Below are 15523 nucleotides of genomic sequence, written 5' to 3'. Positions count from 1 at the left end.
TACAATATAATATGTATAGTTGACTTATGTAATATGAATGTATGTTTGGAAGAGTAAGACTGCTAATATTATGACATTGCACAAAAGAAACGTATCAACCGACACACTGTATTTTGGAAGATGGTTTTATGTTGATGTTTTATGTTTGTGTTTGTTAGCGTTTGTCTTTAAAAAAAAAATACAAAAAGAAAGACTAGGTCCTAACCATCTTCTTTGAAAAGATGTGTCCATTACCCAGACACCATTCTTGCCCTACCCCAGCACTTTCAGGGCTATCTTGGAACACTAGAAATTCTGCTGTCCTAGCAGAATGTATGCAATCTGTTGTATAAAGTCTGATAAACAGTTGCCTTTGGCTAGCCTTGCTTAGTACATGGCTTCATTGCTAAAGGTGGCAGTGCCATTTCAGTACTAGATTTGGCGAGACTTTCTGAATGATATATATGAAGGGCACCAAAACCAGTTTTGAAAAAGAAGGGGGAATATGTTTGAAAGACAGCTAGCATTTGCCTCTGGTGATGGGAAAAAAAGTCTTTAGTAGGAGTCTGTGTTCCAAAATAAAACCAAAGCCTAACAAAGGATCTTGGCAGCTTCTGTCTCTCTTCTCACTATTACTGTGTAAGAAGCAAATTTTGAGTCACTGGAACTTGAGATTTGGAAAGAGAAACCTGTCACATCTACATGAGAAGCAAAATTATCTGGCTCAGTGGCAAGAAATAGCACTTATATTGATGGATTGGCCTGGTTCCCAATTAGAGCCAGGAAAACAACTGCCAGACTGACCAACATGGCTGGGATTATTCTTGAATCAACCTGCTTCTACCAGAGAGGAAGAATAAGCTCTGAATTTGACAGTTTTTTGTTGCATGACAACAGGAAAATATATGTAGGAATGAGAAAAAAAGAATGATGAAAAAGCATCAAACAGAAGAATATCCTTTCATCAGGGAGAACTAATTGTACCTGCAGAGTGAAAACAGTCCATTAAAGCCATGGTGATAAAACCACAAAACGTTCCTTTTAGTTTAGTTAGAGTCTCCCCTCAACGTAGCACTGTGCCATGAATATCTTCCTTTTGAATTGTTGTGGAATGCTGCATCTGGTTGTTTTCATACCTTCAAATCCCCAAGGATAGGGTTCCAAACACAGAGTAATACAGTATATTTTGCATTCTCCTCCCCCACCCTTGCCAATCCATGGAATGATGGCTGTGTGAACCTAGAGGGAGGTGGGGCATTGCCAAAAAACAGCTGGTGGGAGATGCTGTTTCCAGGGCAACAGGATCCAGGGCTAGGAAAGAATATGCAATTTTCTTTCTCTCTCCACACAAGCTGTTTCTTAGCAGGTCCCTCATCTTTTAAGGGTATTTCATCTCTTTTATTAATCTTGTCATACCAAAGATAATAAGGGGTATTTCTGCCTAGTCTCTTTATCTAAAATATGTAAATAATTATAATTTTAAGAATGCCCCCCCTCCAAAGATGGTTTGACCTAATAAGGACTAACAATCTAATCTATTGCACAAGCCAACTGCAGTCATGCAAGAAGGAGCCATTTTGATGAAAAATGGAGCCCAAGAATGTGATTAAGTACCAGGAAGCGAGCTGTACAAATCGGATGGATCAGCAACGGGAAGATTAGAGAGAAGTAGAACCAGCCAATAATAAATCAATTGTTCAAGAAAAATTCTCTTCAGAGATTTTGTGGCTTGATATGCACATTCCTGATTTTCAACCCCCTTGCTTTTCGGAAAGCAGATCATTCATCATCCTCAGAATTTATGCCAGATTCTTCCACTGTAAGCAGGCCTTCTCCCCATCTCCCTTGGCATGGCTCCCACAGGACTTTATGAGACAGCTAATATTCTAGAGGAAAATTTAGATGGACCCTTTATAGCATTTCCTCTGAAGTTGGAAATTCCAATTGTGCTTCCTGAGATTTTTTTACATTCCTGTATAAATCAACATGTTATCATGCCTTGGTGCAACTCGTCTATGGCTGAGCTCATAGGTGTTTCTGCAACAGCCTTGGAAATAATCATTTATTGGGGTTTTTTCCTTACCATGAAAGAATACTGGGAGGTGATGAAGAGGAGAAAGAGGTCAGAATGCTGGTTGAATCTCCAGTTTCATGTTCCACAATTGGCCAGTCTGTTTCTGCCAAATCAGAGGGAACATTAACCAACCTGACAGAGGTTCACGATAGCCAGATGGGAACAAGGGCTTCTGAGGTGAGAGGCAAAATAGGGATTGTGTTGAATTTCCTATATTCTCCTGATTTTACTCTTCCAACAGGGCAAAAGAGTTAAAAGATAAATGTGGCTTCTGCCATCATCCAAGAGTCCCCTACATTTTAATGGTATTTCTGAATCAAAGAATAAAATTGTGCAGGCCATTCTCTATAACAGGAATACGGAAGTCTCCTGATTCAAGAACTACAGTCTTTGAGGAGCACACCAGGTCATGCTATAAAAAGAAACTGTTGAAACCAAGACAAAAAACACATTAAAAAATACAACTTGGTGACAAAATCTGGAAATCTCTCTGCCTACATTCAAAGCTTTCAGGGACCACTCACATTCCTCAGGCTTCTAATAATGTGCCCTTCGATAAAACTGTCAGGATGTCTTATCATCTCAATGAACCTGAAGACATGGAACTCTGAGAGGCTCTGAATTTTAAATAATGTTGCCTGTTTAACAGAAGACTAGTTTTATAGTTACAAAAAGACATGCCTCTGAGATATCAAATCAAATGACCCAACTTTTTCTTCAAACTTGTACGACACTCAAACTGCATTTACTGACCCATTTATAATCTGAGAATGAAAAAGCTATTTGAATTTATCTCCACTCTTACCTAGCACATGCATTTAGACACACACACACACACACACACACACACACACACACAGAGGGGGGGGACTGCCCTTCACTTGGAATATTTTTCATCACAGTTAACCTTACTAATCAGGGCTGCTGTTGTATTAATGAGGCAATAAGCAACGACACTTAAAGCCAACAAGCCAATTAATGAAATGCTTAGGTCAAGCAAAAAACATCATACTCAAAGTTAATCAGTTGAATTATTCTGAGTGCAAGGACCAAAAGTGCAATTTCCGTTGAACTTTAAGCACAGGCACACATATTTTTTGCATTATATTTTCTTGCATAGAAAAGCAAGGCAAGTGGGAACAATTACAATTCTCAGAAACTTGACTTTTAGTTAAACATCCTTATGGAATATTAAGAAAACATATCTTCTGGTTTGACCTTCTTCAGCAACAGACCGAAACCGCATCTCTGCATGGTTTCGATCCGAGCTCACCACTGGAGCACCCCGAGCCGGCTGGTTTCGGGGCTAAGCCACCACGTAGAGGTGGTGAAGAAGAGGGAGACTGCCTGGAGGGTTGAGGAGAGCTGCATCTCTCCTCCCCAGCTGGCCATTACTCCCTTTCCTGAAGGCGGTTGTGACAGAAGGGATATTCTGCCATCATCAGGAAATCCTCTTGTACAGTTTCCTTAAAGGAAAGTTTCAAGCCAACAATAAACCATATCTTTCTAATTCCCCAGCTGCAACTGTAAAAGTTGCCCCTAATAATGGAAAACAACCAATCAACAATTAGCAGTCTCTTGTGTTCTCATCCCTCAATTTGTCCATTAAGGCTAATACGCCAACTAGCAGGAAAACTCTTAGCATGTTCCCCCCGCCCCCCCCAGCTAAGCTACCTGATTCTTTTTAAAAACTGATCCAGGTGCATATATTTGCAGCGCCACAATGTAGAGCTCTAAATTCTAAAGTTAGAAAATGACTAGTGATCAAGCATTCCTTTTTTTAAAAAAAGCAAGGAAACTGCTTTGCTAGCAGAAATAATCATCTGCTTTTCAAAAATAGCAAACAAATTGGGAGAAAAGTTTAGGATTTGCTAGAATGGATGGTGGAATAAGTTATCTTTAATCAAAATATTCTGCCTTTCCCATGATTGAAGACAGTTAATATGACTTCCATTTTTGAACGGGAAAGACTTTCTATGGCAGAGTTTGTGAAAACATCCATTCTTGAAATATCAAATGTGTCCACTGGTTCCACCCTCCCTCAAACAAACAAACAGACAGACAGACAAACAAACCCAACTACAGGAGATGTTTGAATGATGGCAACTAAATACACAAGCATACTGAAGAAGATGGACAGGTAATTTTAGCTGGTATAAAGAGAAAGCAGCTACTGTCTGCTTATTATTCTTATCTTATTATTGCTACTGTCTGTTTTGGGATCCTCTTGAGATATTCACTCTTAAATCCAAACTCTAAATCTGGAAAAGTTTAAATGATATGCTGTTATGTAACTCAGCAAGAGCACCAAGGACTACAAAGCAGTAAACATAGCAATGATTTTTTAAAGATTTCAAAGAAATGAAGATGGCATAAGTGGCAAATTATAATACAATTTTTTGTGGGAAAGGTTTTGAACTTGCAGAGTGACCACCGAAGATCATAATAGCAAAACAGATATTAAAATATAAAACATAATTCTCATACTCTCACATTAGGAGCATGCTCTAACACAGTTAATTATTTTGACTTTTTTGCCCCTGTAACAACTTGCAAATTACTTTTTAAACACTCTACAATGCAAATGTAATCTTCCATATCACAAAGAGCTGCATGAAATACCTACATGCATCTACAGGCCTCTAACACTTATTTCCTAGATCTCCAGAGGGTGCTGAACTACAGTATGCATCCCAGCAGTCTCAAGCAGCATGTCATTATATTGCTAGTTTGTGTCAACAATATCTAAAGGTTCACAAGCTTTCCATCCCTGGGCTATACTGAATATTTACTGTGCAGTTGAAATAGCTAGTTGAAGGAAAATCTATAACAGCATCAAATACTGGACAAGTATCAATTTGCCACACCCATCTCATAAAATCTGTTATATCTTTATTCCCATTAGAGGTTTGAGTTGCATATCACTCTAACTTAGGGAATCCTCCAATTGCACAGCCCAAATTCATATTATCTTGCTAATATAACTGCAGAATTGGAAAACATGTGCCAAGGACTATTGCAGAAAATGAAGTGTCTGGGTAAGACAAAATATCTTCTGCAGTGAAGCTTGCTACATCTGAGGAAATAGCAGTATTAAATGAAAACATCTGAGGACATATGAGGAAATAGCATCATTAATTTGTGGCCAATTTTTTATTTTTAATGTTTATGTTTTAATACAAGTAGTTTTTGATCTGATCATAACAAAATTTTCAATGGTCATAAGTTAAGGCATCCACTTGACTCAACCCAATGTTGCTCAGATTTTTTCATTCATGGTTAAGTGAATGCTGAGGTTAAGTGAACACCAAGATTATTAAGCAAATCCATGTGTTCCTACGAGGATTTTTTTCCCAAAAACCAGAAAAAATGTAATAAATTGTGGTCACATGACCACAGAATACTACAACTGCTGTAAAGATGAACTAGTTGCCATGTGCCCAAATTGCAATCATGTGACGTTTGTGTATGGCCATCAGTCATTGAGGACTGCCTGTAGCTTTAATGTTGTTTAGGTTGTTTTATTATATCACGCTACTGCTTTGCTGTTACCCAAGTAAGGACATTTTGTAAGAAAACAAATTTTAATATATCCTGCAACTGGCTGAAATACTGCTCCCCCAAAACCTGGATTTTTTTTGTCTGGCTTATTTGTACATTTGTCCAATTGATGTCATCTAAGTCAGTGGTTCTCAACTTTTTCTTCACCACACACACACACCCTTTAAATACCTTTTGTGGCCACAGACCATGACCACAGACCACCAAGACTTAATTCAAGATTTAAATAATATTTCTTCAAGCCTTCGCGGATTTGTGGACACCGCTGCCCCCCAGAGGGCCATGGACCACAGGTTGAGAACCACTGATCTTAATGTACAATAAGTTAATTATGAAAAGCATTGTCCTGAATCTGTTGCTCATAATTCATTTTCTAATTCTGCAAGGTATTTTTTTAAAAAACAAAACCCATTATGGCACTTCTAAATCATGGGTGTAATCTCTTTGCATGGATTTTAAATCTCAAATTAAACCATAAAAAATCCACAAAGCTCCCATCACTTGCATACTAAAATCAGTTCATAGTAGCATGTCATTTTGTGTTGTAGTATTTTATTACTTATTTAGTAAAACACTGAATATGATTCATTAAGAATATTTTTCCCAGGAAAGTGAATGCTTAGCTTGTGGGAAAGAACTCTTGGATCTTAAAAATAATCATTAACACATGGGTGTAATTTTCTAAATGAATGCAGAAATAATTTGCCACTGCAGGATGCTTTTCCGCTTACAGCCCTATGATATGCAGATGGTCTCTCATTGTGGCATTAACCAGATGCAATCCTACTCGGTTTTTCAAAATTAAATATAGGTAGAGGCTAGCCAACTTCCCCTGGCAGATGTTTGAAAAGTACATGAGCTGAAACAAAAACTCCAGTTGCCCTATCTGCAGAATTTACAAAAAAAAAAAAATCAGTTCTATCAAAGTCCACAATAAATACTCAATAGTACACTAATAAAGGGGATATAAATACATTTAAACTTTCATTTAAAAGGAGCTATGTGTAGTGTTACTTACACCAAAAGCTAGATTTCTGTGAACTTGATCTGTGGGCCACATCGCTTCAGTTCAGTCGGGATAGGTATAAGTTTAGATAACCTACCTTCATTACCTGGAGCCTACTGATGAATTTAAGTTCACACACTAGGATCCAGCTATAAGGATTTTCATCAAGGGAGAAACTAGAGTTCAATTTTTCCACTTTATGAACCAACATTTCTCCAGTAATTATCTTTGTCTGCTGAAACTTTTGCCTATCACCAATTCCATTGTCTCCCTCTTGCCATTCTTCATTTCTTGTTTTATAAACATATTTACTTGCTCTTTTCACACATGCCTTTGAAATAAAGCAAGTTAAAAGCATTTTCATTTGTATATCTATTTTTCTCTTGTTGCTGTACTTCTATTTTTTAAAAATTGTTAATTCCAAGCATTCAGTTTGTATTGGGGGCTGTAACTATGTGTGGCATTCTGCAGAAAATGAAATAGACAGAGGAACTAAATCACTTCTGGAAAACTAGTATAGTGTTTCTCAACCTTGACAACTTTTAAGATCTATACATTGCAACTCCCAGAATTCCACAACTAGGAGTCCATACATCTTAAAAATTGCCAAGATTTAAAACCATTTTGTGTAGATTAAAGGCCGTCTTGAGCTGTTTCCCAAGATGCAATTTCCCTGCAGTGCAGCACTCCACAGGAACTGGCCGCATGCTGCTTACCTTCAGGCAGCGGTCTCTTTCTGTTGAAAGGCTCCTGTGTCCTAGCTGAGGCTGCTTGAAGTTGCATGAGGCCTTTATCCTTGAAGACACTTTGGGGGCTCTTCTGCAGTGTCCAAAAACCACATGAAACCATGGCCCAAATCTTTTATGATTTGCAGAGGCCCCAGAGGATCACGCTCTTGCAGGATTTCCAAAGGCTCTGGAGGCCACATGAGAGCACAACCATTCTTGTGCAACCTCCACAAATTGCATTAGCAGGGTGTGTTTTTAAGAATAATCATGGGGTGCTGATCAACGCTGATGTGTCACCCAAAAGATAGCGGCATGTCACCTTTGATAGAATTGTCATAGATTCGCCAACCCTAGTGAGAAATTAAGTTGTTGGACTGCTACTATAGAGATTCAGATTCATGTCCACCCTCATCCTTTGACCTTGAGCCAGTCATTCTTTCTGCCCAAACTACCATATAGGGTAATTGTGGGAAAAACTGGAGGAGAAAATGTTCTGTGCCTCAACAAAATACAAGATATACATCTGAGGTGATCAGTGAAGCTACCTAAAAATATTTATAAACTAATAGGATTGCCTCTATCTTTAAACATATCTTTTATTATTGACTGGGAATAAAGTAAAATCAATAGCAAAAGAAAGCTTCTCTGTAATTATTGTCAAAGACATTTTTCTGTTACTAGCACACAAACACATGCAACTGTTTTATCTAGTGTGAAACAAAATGTTGCCCAAATAATAAGACAGCCTTAAAAAGAAGTAAAATTTATAGCAAGCATATGTATTTCAAAACCTTAGAGATGCTACATAACTACCAAAAACTAAAGTTTATAATAATTTAAACCTGTGTTTTCTAATTTACTATTCTTGCTGCATCCCCACCTTTTTCTTGATTAACATCTATGAATTCCCTCAATATAGCAATGTCAAGAGAATTTCACATTTGATATCAGGCAAATTAAAGCTGCAAAAGAAATAGTAATTTAAGTTTTATAGTTTTGTTTATGAGCCTCCCGGGGACAAAAAAAGAAACTGCTAATGCAGAGTTTTAGAAAAAAAACATGAGTCAGAGAAGAAATTTGACCAGCTTATGTCCCATAAATAAATAATCAGGAAAAATAGGTTTTTAAAGAAAAACTACTGAGGCTATTACTTATGCACAATTCAAGCAGTTCTTACATGACAAAAACAAGGGAGATTAATGCAATCCAGACAACACCAAAATTGGCTCCTAATTTTAGCCAAATTGGACATTTGGTAACCAGCATGTATTTATAATGGTTGCAGCACAATTTTGCAACTTTCTCAGCCAATTTTCCACAAGCAAAATCAATGGGGGAGGGGATTTGCCAGTTTTGATTAATAACTTGATTTGCTTAACAATCATAGCAAAAAAGCTGTAAAATCTGACATGTTCACTTAACAGTGAAGGATGTTCCAGCCCCAATTGTGGTACTGAGGACTCCCTGTACTGTTAAAAAAGATTAGGAAAGTCAATTAAGAAAGAAAATAGTTTCTGTTCCCCTTGATTGTCCAGAAAGCTCTACTGTTTTCCATATCAAGATACACGGTTACTGGAACGTTTTGTGAAATTGGTCAGGTCAGTGCCTAGATTGGCACATAAAAACTTATTTGGTTTGCAATCAAAACACTTTGGAAATAAAAATGGCTTTAGGAAGTTGTGAAAAAGATAAGCTGTCTTGAAAGCAAAGGTCTTAGTCCAGTGAAAATGTGACTGCATCATAAATGGCACTAATCCACAGACCAAAGTTTATAAAGCTTTATTAAATCTGTTGAACAGCTGTGCAATGAATAACCAACAAAAATAATTTAAAAAAGCTACTGAGGTTTCCACGACTGGATTTTCAGTTCCATGTCCTTTGAGAGAGACAAAAATGCCTTTTCAGCAACATTCTTCCAAGGAAGATTGTGTAGAGACAAATGAGAAAATAACTTTGGAAAGTAACAGAACAGGTATCTGTTTGTCTTTTCCTCAGGCTACCTTAGAATTTCACACCAGCAATTAGCTCTTGAGGAGGAAAGAAAGCCAAATCTCAGTGGAGAAAAGGAGAGAAGAATAAAACCACGAGCCAGGTACCACTAGAAAAACGGCTTCACAGAATCCTATGAAGATATGTAGCTTAAACAGATGTCACTTTCTTTCACCTCTATATGTGAACACAGGCTCATTTGCTTGTGATAACATAATACTTTTGGCCTAAAAGAAAAAAGCAGCACATTATACTCCACTGACAGCCCCACCTTGGTATGGAGAAACCAGACCTGATATACTGATCCATCCCCGCACTCCGATTGCTTTTTCAAGCTAGAAACACTGGCAGCTTAAAATTCAAAAGCAATACAATAAAAAACAAAATTCCCCAAGCTTTACAGCAGTGCATGCTTTCTTTCCAATTCAGGGTCCTCCATAAAAAGTAGATGTTTGGTAGAGATGTTTGGGATAAAGAGAGACACAGGGGGAGGGGGAGAGGGGGAGAGAGAGAGAGAAAGAGAGAAAGAAAGAAAGACAAGCTTCGGCATTTGTGCATTAAAAATGGCATCGTGATGATTTTGGAATTTTTGAGCTGTGACATAGATGAAGTAGTTTGGGAAACGGGCAGTATACATGTTCCAGGATGGCCTGCTGAGATAATAAGCAGCTGCTTCTGGCTCCAGGTGCTGTCAGCCTTATCAACCACTTGATAGTTCCCCTTCAGATGAATACCGTGAGAAGGACTAGCTTTCTCCCGAACTCAAGATGGAAAAACAGCGTTGCAACTGTTTCAACAAAGATCTGACATTCATGTTCCAAAGGATGGATGGCTACCTTCTCATTTGACGTTAGACAACACTCAACAGGTCTCTTCACCACCAAATTGGAAATGGAAGGACCAAACTCAAACGATAATACCGAAAGAAGGGATGGCACCCATTAGCAGCTCTGCTTCAAACCCTCGAACAGACAGCATTGCCAGCTATTACTAATTAACAACTTTTGTCAAATTGTACAGGAAGATTGTGGAAGTGGGGATAATCATGAATGAAACATTTTAACCGAAACATGTACTCCAATCACATGCCTTATATTCCCTCCTTCCCATGACACCGCCCTTTTAAAAGGAAAAAAAAAAGTGCAACCAAGTAGAAGATTTTAGGTGCCAACTACATTGGGATCATGAGCAGAGTCCGGCAGTTGGGAACCAGAGCAGTGGTATAAGAAACAATTCCCCCAGCAGCTGTAGCAGATGAGAAACAGAGCAGCCAAGAAGACCAAGGCACAGATTGTGCAAGGTTTCCGCTCCAACAAGAAACTCAGAAGGTAGAAGCCCATGAACATTGAGTGACTGAACCACAAGGCTGGGTTGAGGGGCTTGGGAATGAGGAGAACGGGCAGTAACCACTGGAGACAGTACATGATGCCTGGGGATCAGGATGTCACAGTGATGGCAGCAATCCAAGTCGTAGTATGAAATTTCTCCTTTGCACATTCAGCTCTTCACCAACCAGGTACTTAGTCTTCATAAAACTTGGGAATAATGTGCAAGTAAATCTTGACAGAAAAGGAAGAGAGGGGAAAAAAGGACAGGTCAGTAACATGTTTTTTTTACATTTGCATTGCTTACTAATACAACCCAGCAGAGATCCAGAACTTACCTCCAATAACTTAAACGTTATTGTATCCCCAAATCCCTAGGAACTATCTCTTACAATATAAAATTTTAGTCATTTCTTCTCCAAGACAGTGGATAGAATGGGCATAGAACATTTGCAGCACCACAATCATTTTTCTATTATGCACACTTTCTTCAATACATCTGGGTACCTTGCTTTTGAGTATACATTTGAAAAAGTCCAAAAACAATTCCCACTATGAGGATCAACATGTGAAAACTTCCCGAATATGAATGACAACAGCTTCCTGAATTGGAAATATATTCTCTACACATCTTCCTTACTGCAATGAAGTTACTATAACAGGGGAGGGGGTTGGAGGGGAATCAACATAATGTACGAGAAATGCTGTTCTTCCCTTTTCTCTTCAAATATTGAGGCTGATATAGAACTATCCAATATAAAAGCCAATATAGGTGGTCTTCAATGTATGACCACAATTGACCCCAACTTTCTGTTGCTAAGCAAAGCAGTTAATTGAGTTGTGCCCCATTTGGCAACCCTTTTTTGCCATGGTTGTTAAGCAAAACACTGCAGTTGTTAAGTGAATCATGTGGTTGTCCATCAAATTTGTTTTTCCCCATTGACTTTGCTGGTCAGAAACCGGCTGGGAAGGTTGAAAATGGTGACCACCTCTCCCTGGAATGCTGCAACTGTTGTAAATACAATGCCAGTTGATAAGCAGCCAACTTTTGATCATGTGACCATGGGAATGTTGCAAGCTGTACGTGTGAGAACTGGTCATTTCACTTTCACTTTTTTGAACAGTCACTAAAAGAATGGTTATAAGTTGAAGATTACCTGGCTTAAATTAACCTAAATCAACTAACTAGGATTTTAAAGACACCATTTCTCATTCTCAGACCGGCATCATAAACTATTTGGAGTAAATATTGATTTACCTATATGACAATGTCATTGGGAGGTTGAAAATCTATATGCATCATTTTTAAAATGTAAAATGCATTAAATGTTGCTCAACTTTGATGACAAGGGAAAAAAGAAAGTGCTGAAAACGAACACTGGGAACCAGGGAGAAAGAAAGTGGTCCTCTCATATATGGAACAATCCCACTAGCTTCTGATCTTTGGGAGGAAATATAAGCTAACTTTTAATTTCCAAATGAAATGCTAAGAATATAAGGGGCTTAAAAACGAGGACATGCATTTTGAAGAAATAATCCAACTTTGGTATAAAAATGTAATGAGCTAGTTATACTATATCTTCATAGTCCTGCTTCTTGGAACAACAGAAATGTAACTGAGGATATACTCCTAAGAATTTACTGAATCTGGGAAACAGATTTATGGTTTAGCTAAAGAAAGGAATCCCAGAGGAAAAAAAAAATCTTGTGTGACATCACACTTGTACAACTTATGAACCACAATATAATTAGCTTTAGTACTGGATAGGAAAGCTGATGATTAAAATTAACTTTATATCTGCAGCAGTGTATATTTCCCATTTATATGGAAACAAAGAAGTGCAATGTAATGCACTGGTATGTTAACTTTGCCAAGATAGTAACTTACTACTCTCGCAAGAAATGCATCTCATCATGGCATGTATCTGAGGAACTGTCTCTCCTCAATTGGACTAGCCCGCCTCACTCACACCAGTGGAATAGACCTACTGTGGACCCCATCTGCTAAGGAATTCCAGCAGGAGACAAACCTTTTCTGCTGTGACTGCATCCCTATGGAACATTCTATCACCAAGGTGAGGCTCACCCTTTTGGTCTTTCAGAAGAGTATTAAAACTTGGCTTTGCTGGTTGGCCTGGGGCCCCAAGGAGGACGCTCATCACTGAAGTGGCTAATGGAGTAAGAATACCTCATCCATATCCTGTCTCTTGGTTCTGGTTTCAGTATAATTTTAAAATTATAATCTGAATAGTTTTAATGTTTTGATATTTTAATTGTTTTGTACTTATAACTTGTAAATAGTCTCAAGTCACTTTATAGGGAAGATAAGCGGTAAAATAAAATAAAATAACAAAACGAATCTTAGTTCCCATCTCCTAAGATTCAGGTAAGAGGAAGCAATAGCACTTTTAATTATGAAGGCAGAATGTCTCAGTAAAATTGAATGTGGCTTCCTTAAAATAAAAGCAGAAACAAATAATTTTGAAGCATGGCATCCTGCTGAACAGCATTTATTTAATATAAGAATAAATATTTGGAGATACATGGTAAATTTGTGCTCAAGAAAGAGGAATTGGATATGATTTACTAGAGGAGAGGTAGTTTCCCAACCTGTAAATACACTGAATATTCACAAGCAGGCACATGATATTACGGAACATATTATTAAATATCTGTATATTGTCTTATCATTATCTTATATGATAGTATCTTATACATCATTTCAACTGACAAAAAATACATAGAGATCTCATCAGATTCTGATCATGCACACTTCTCTCTAGGACAAAGTTTAAGGAAAAACAACAACAAAAAGCTCTTTAGAGGAGAAGTATATGTTTAATAGCTTGCTTTCTTATGTAACAGCCAAGTCATATAGGTAATGTAACTTTGGAATCTGGGACACTTGAAATACATTTCCCCCACAAATAAGTCTCTTCATTATATCAGCCTGTCAAATGTCCCAGTTCCATTCAGAAACTCTTAAAATCGCTGTAATTATGAACGTGAAAAAAGATTAAGGAAGATTATTACTGTGCAACCTGCCTGTGATTCTCTTAAATGATGGCAGTACTTGCAGTGTATATGACAAGAGTGACCTGAGGTTTGTAACTACCTCATTTGTGGGTAGAGAACAAAGCAAGGGTAAATAACTGCTTCTCTTTTGTGGCAGCAAAACAAGCCTTTTAGAATCAGACAGAGATAACAAAGAACTAGTGAAGATATAAGACTATTCTACTGATTTTTTTTCTATTGAAAAGCTATCAGATAGTATTATGTATACTGTTATAAAAGCTACCATATAAGGCTAAGTTGGGAACATTCAATTATTTTTGAAGTCCCACTTTATTGATTACTTTCTTTCTTGCAGTTGATGCAGGCAAAAACAGTATCAGCCTTTTGCCTACTTGTTCTAAAAAAAAATCTAGAAATCATTAGATATTCAAAGTATTTTTTAAAAGCCTACACTCAAGCAAGTATCTCTCTTAAAATACAGATTACAGTTTTCAATGTAGTTGCTCAAATTCCTTTAATGGCCTTTACAGTATTCCATAGGTACTTGAAAACTAACAGGCCAAAGCTGAAGGGCATCCTCATTTGATTGGCAAACCCAAAATCCAGATAAGGTTCCAGAAAACTGAGTTGGGAAAAGGATGGTATTGACCCCTTCCACCCCATTCTTAAGACTGCTGGTCAACTTTTTCAGAGGGGAAAACCTATAGGGGAATGTCAGTGAGTAACTTTTTCCCTTCTTTTACTGGTTAAGGGTGTAGCATGTACAGAAACCTACAGGGGAAAGTCAGTAACTTTTTCCCTTCTTTTACTGGTTAAGGGTGTAGCATGTACAGAACCCTGAGTTGCAAAAACCTGTGATTTTAAATTCTGGCATAATAGCAATAGCACTTAGACTTATATGCCACTTTACAGCCCTCTCTAAACAGTTTACAGAGTCAGCCTATTGCCCCCAACAATTTGGGTCCTCATTTTACCCACCTTGGAAGGATGGAAGGCTGAGTCAACCTTGAGCCTGGTGAGATTCGATCTGCCAAATTGTAGGCAGCTGGCAGTCAGCAGAAGGAGCCTGCAGTACTGCATTCTAACCACTGTGCCATCAAGGCTATATAATGTTGTGTGAACATGTTAAACTGTGAATATATACACTGAGTTCTGTTGAGGTAATCTTGATTTAAAGTGTTATATAAATCTAACCATCATCGTTTATAACTCATGGTTTATTATTGTCAAACTAGCAAATTATGGTTTATTCATATTATCATTAAGCATGATGTAGGAACCAAGCTGTAATATGACTTGGCTGTTTGCTCTATTGTGAAGTTTAGAATGATGCATGAATCCAGCTACAGTATGAATGGCTTTGCTTATTACTGTAGCTGTTGAAAAGACATTTTCATAACAAAACAGAGAGCTATACTGTGAGGGTTTTTTCACAGCTAATTGAGCAAGGCACAGTAAGTTAGATCACATATGTTAAACCAAAATAAACAAACATTATGATCTATCATTATATAGGAATCAGAAATCTAAATGTGTCCTTACTGATGTTAGAATCGAGTATCTGAGAGGTGGAAGCAGATACTTACGGGAATTGGAAGCCTCACTTATAAATTTTTCCAAAGTGAGAAGCAGCTTGGATTTGACACAATTTTTACTATTTTATGTAGAATCATCAAAACACTAGGTATTTCTGGTGTATTATAAAACCTGTATGTTGAATAAAAATTGCATACTGATCACCACTTAAGTATGAGCCAGCTCAAGTGATTCATCCAGTTCAGGGGTGTCAAACTCGATTTCAATAAGGGCCGCATCAGGCTTTTGTTTGACCTTGGGGGACTGGAGT

The 15523-nt window shown here is 37.7% G+C and overlaps 1 protein-coding gene across 1 annotated transcript; it reads right to left on the bottom strand.

The window, feature by feature from the left end:
• Nucleotides 1–9111: 9111 nt before the first annotated feature.
• On the bottom strand, nucleotides 9112–10896 carry BLCAP (BLCAP apoptosis inducing factor). The gene has a single exon (XM_026697573.2). It carries the CDS (start codon nucleotides 10759–10761, stop codon nucleotides 10498–10500), a length of 264 nt encoding a protein of 87 aa, XP_026553358.1. The 5' UTR covers nucleotides 10762–10896; the 3' UTR covers nucleotides 9112–10497.
• Nucleotides 10897–15523: the final 4627 nt, after the last annotated feature.

This window comes from Pseudonaja textilis, chromosome 3, assembly GCF_049901715.1.
Source record: "Pseudonaja textilis isolate UNSWEBS1 chromosome 3, rPseTex1.2, whole genome shotgun sequence".
In the NCBI taxonomy this organism is placed as follows: domain Eukaryota; kingdom Metazoa; phylum Chordata; class Lepidosauria; order Squamata; family Elapidae; genus Pseudonaja; species Pseudonaja textilis.
Note: the sequence above shows the minus strand (reverse complement) of the source record. Positions and strands in the feature narration are given on the sequence as shown.

Bases quoted from the DNA above. Each gene is read 5' to 3' on its own strand.
- BLCAP (XM_026697573.2), bottom strand. From the start codon at position 10,761: ATGTACTGTCTCCAGTGGTTACTGCCCGTTCTCCTCATTCCCAAGCCC.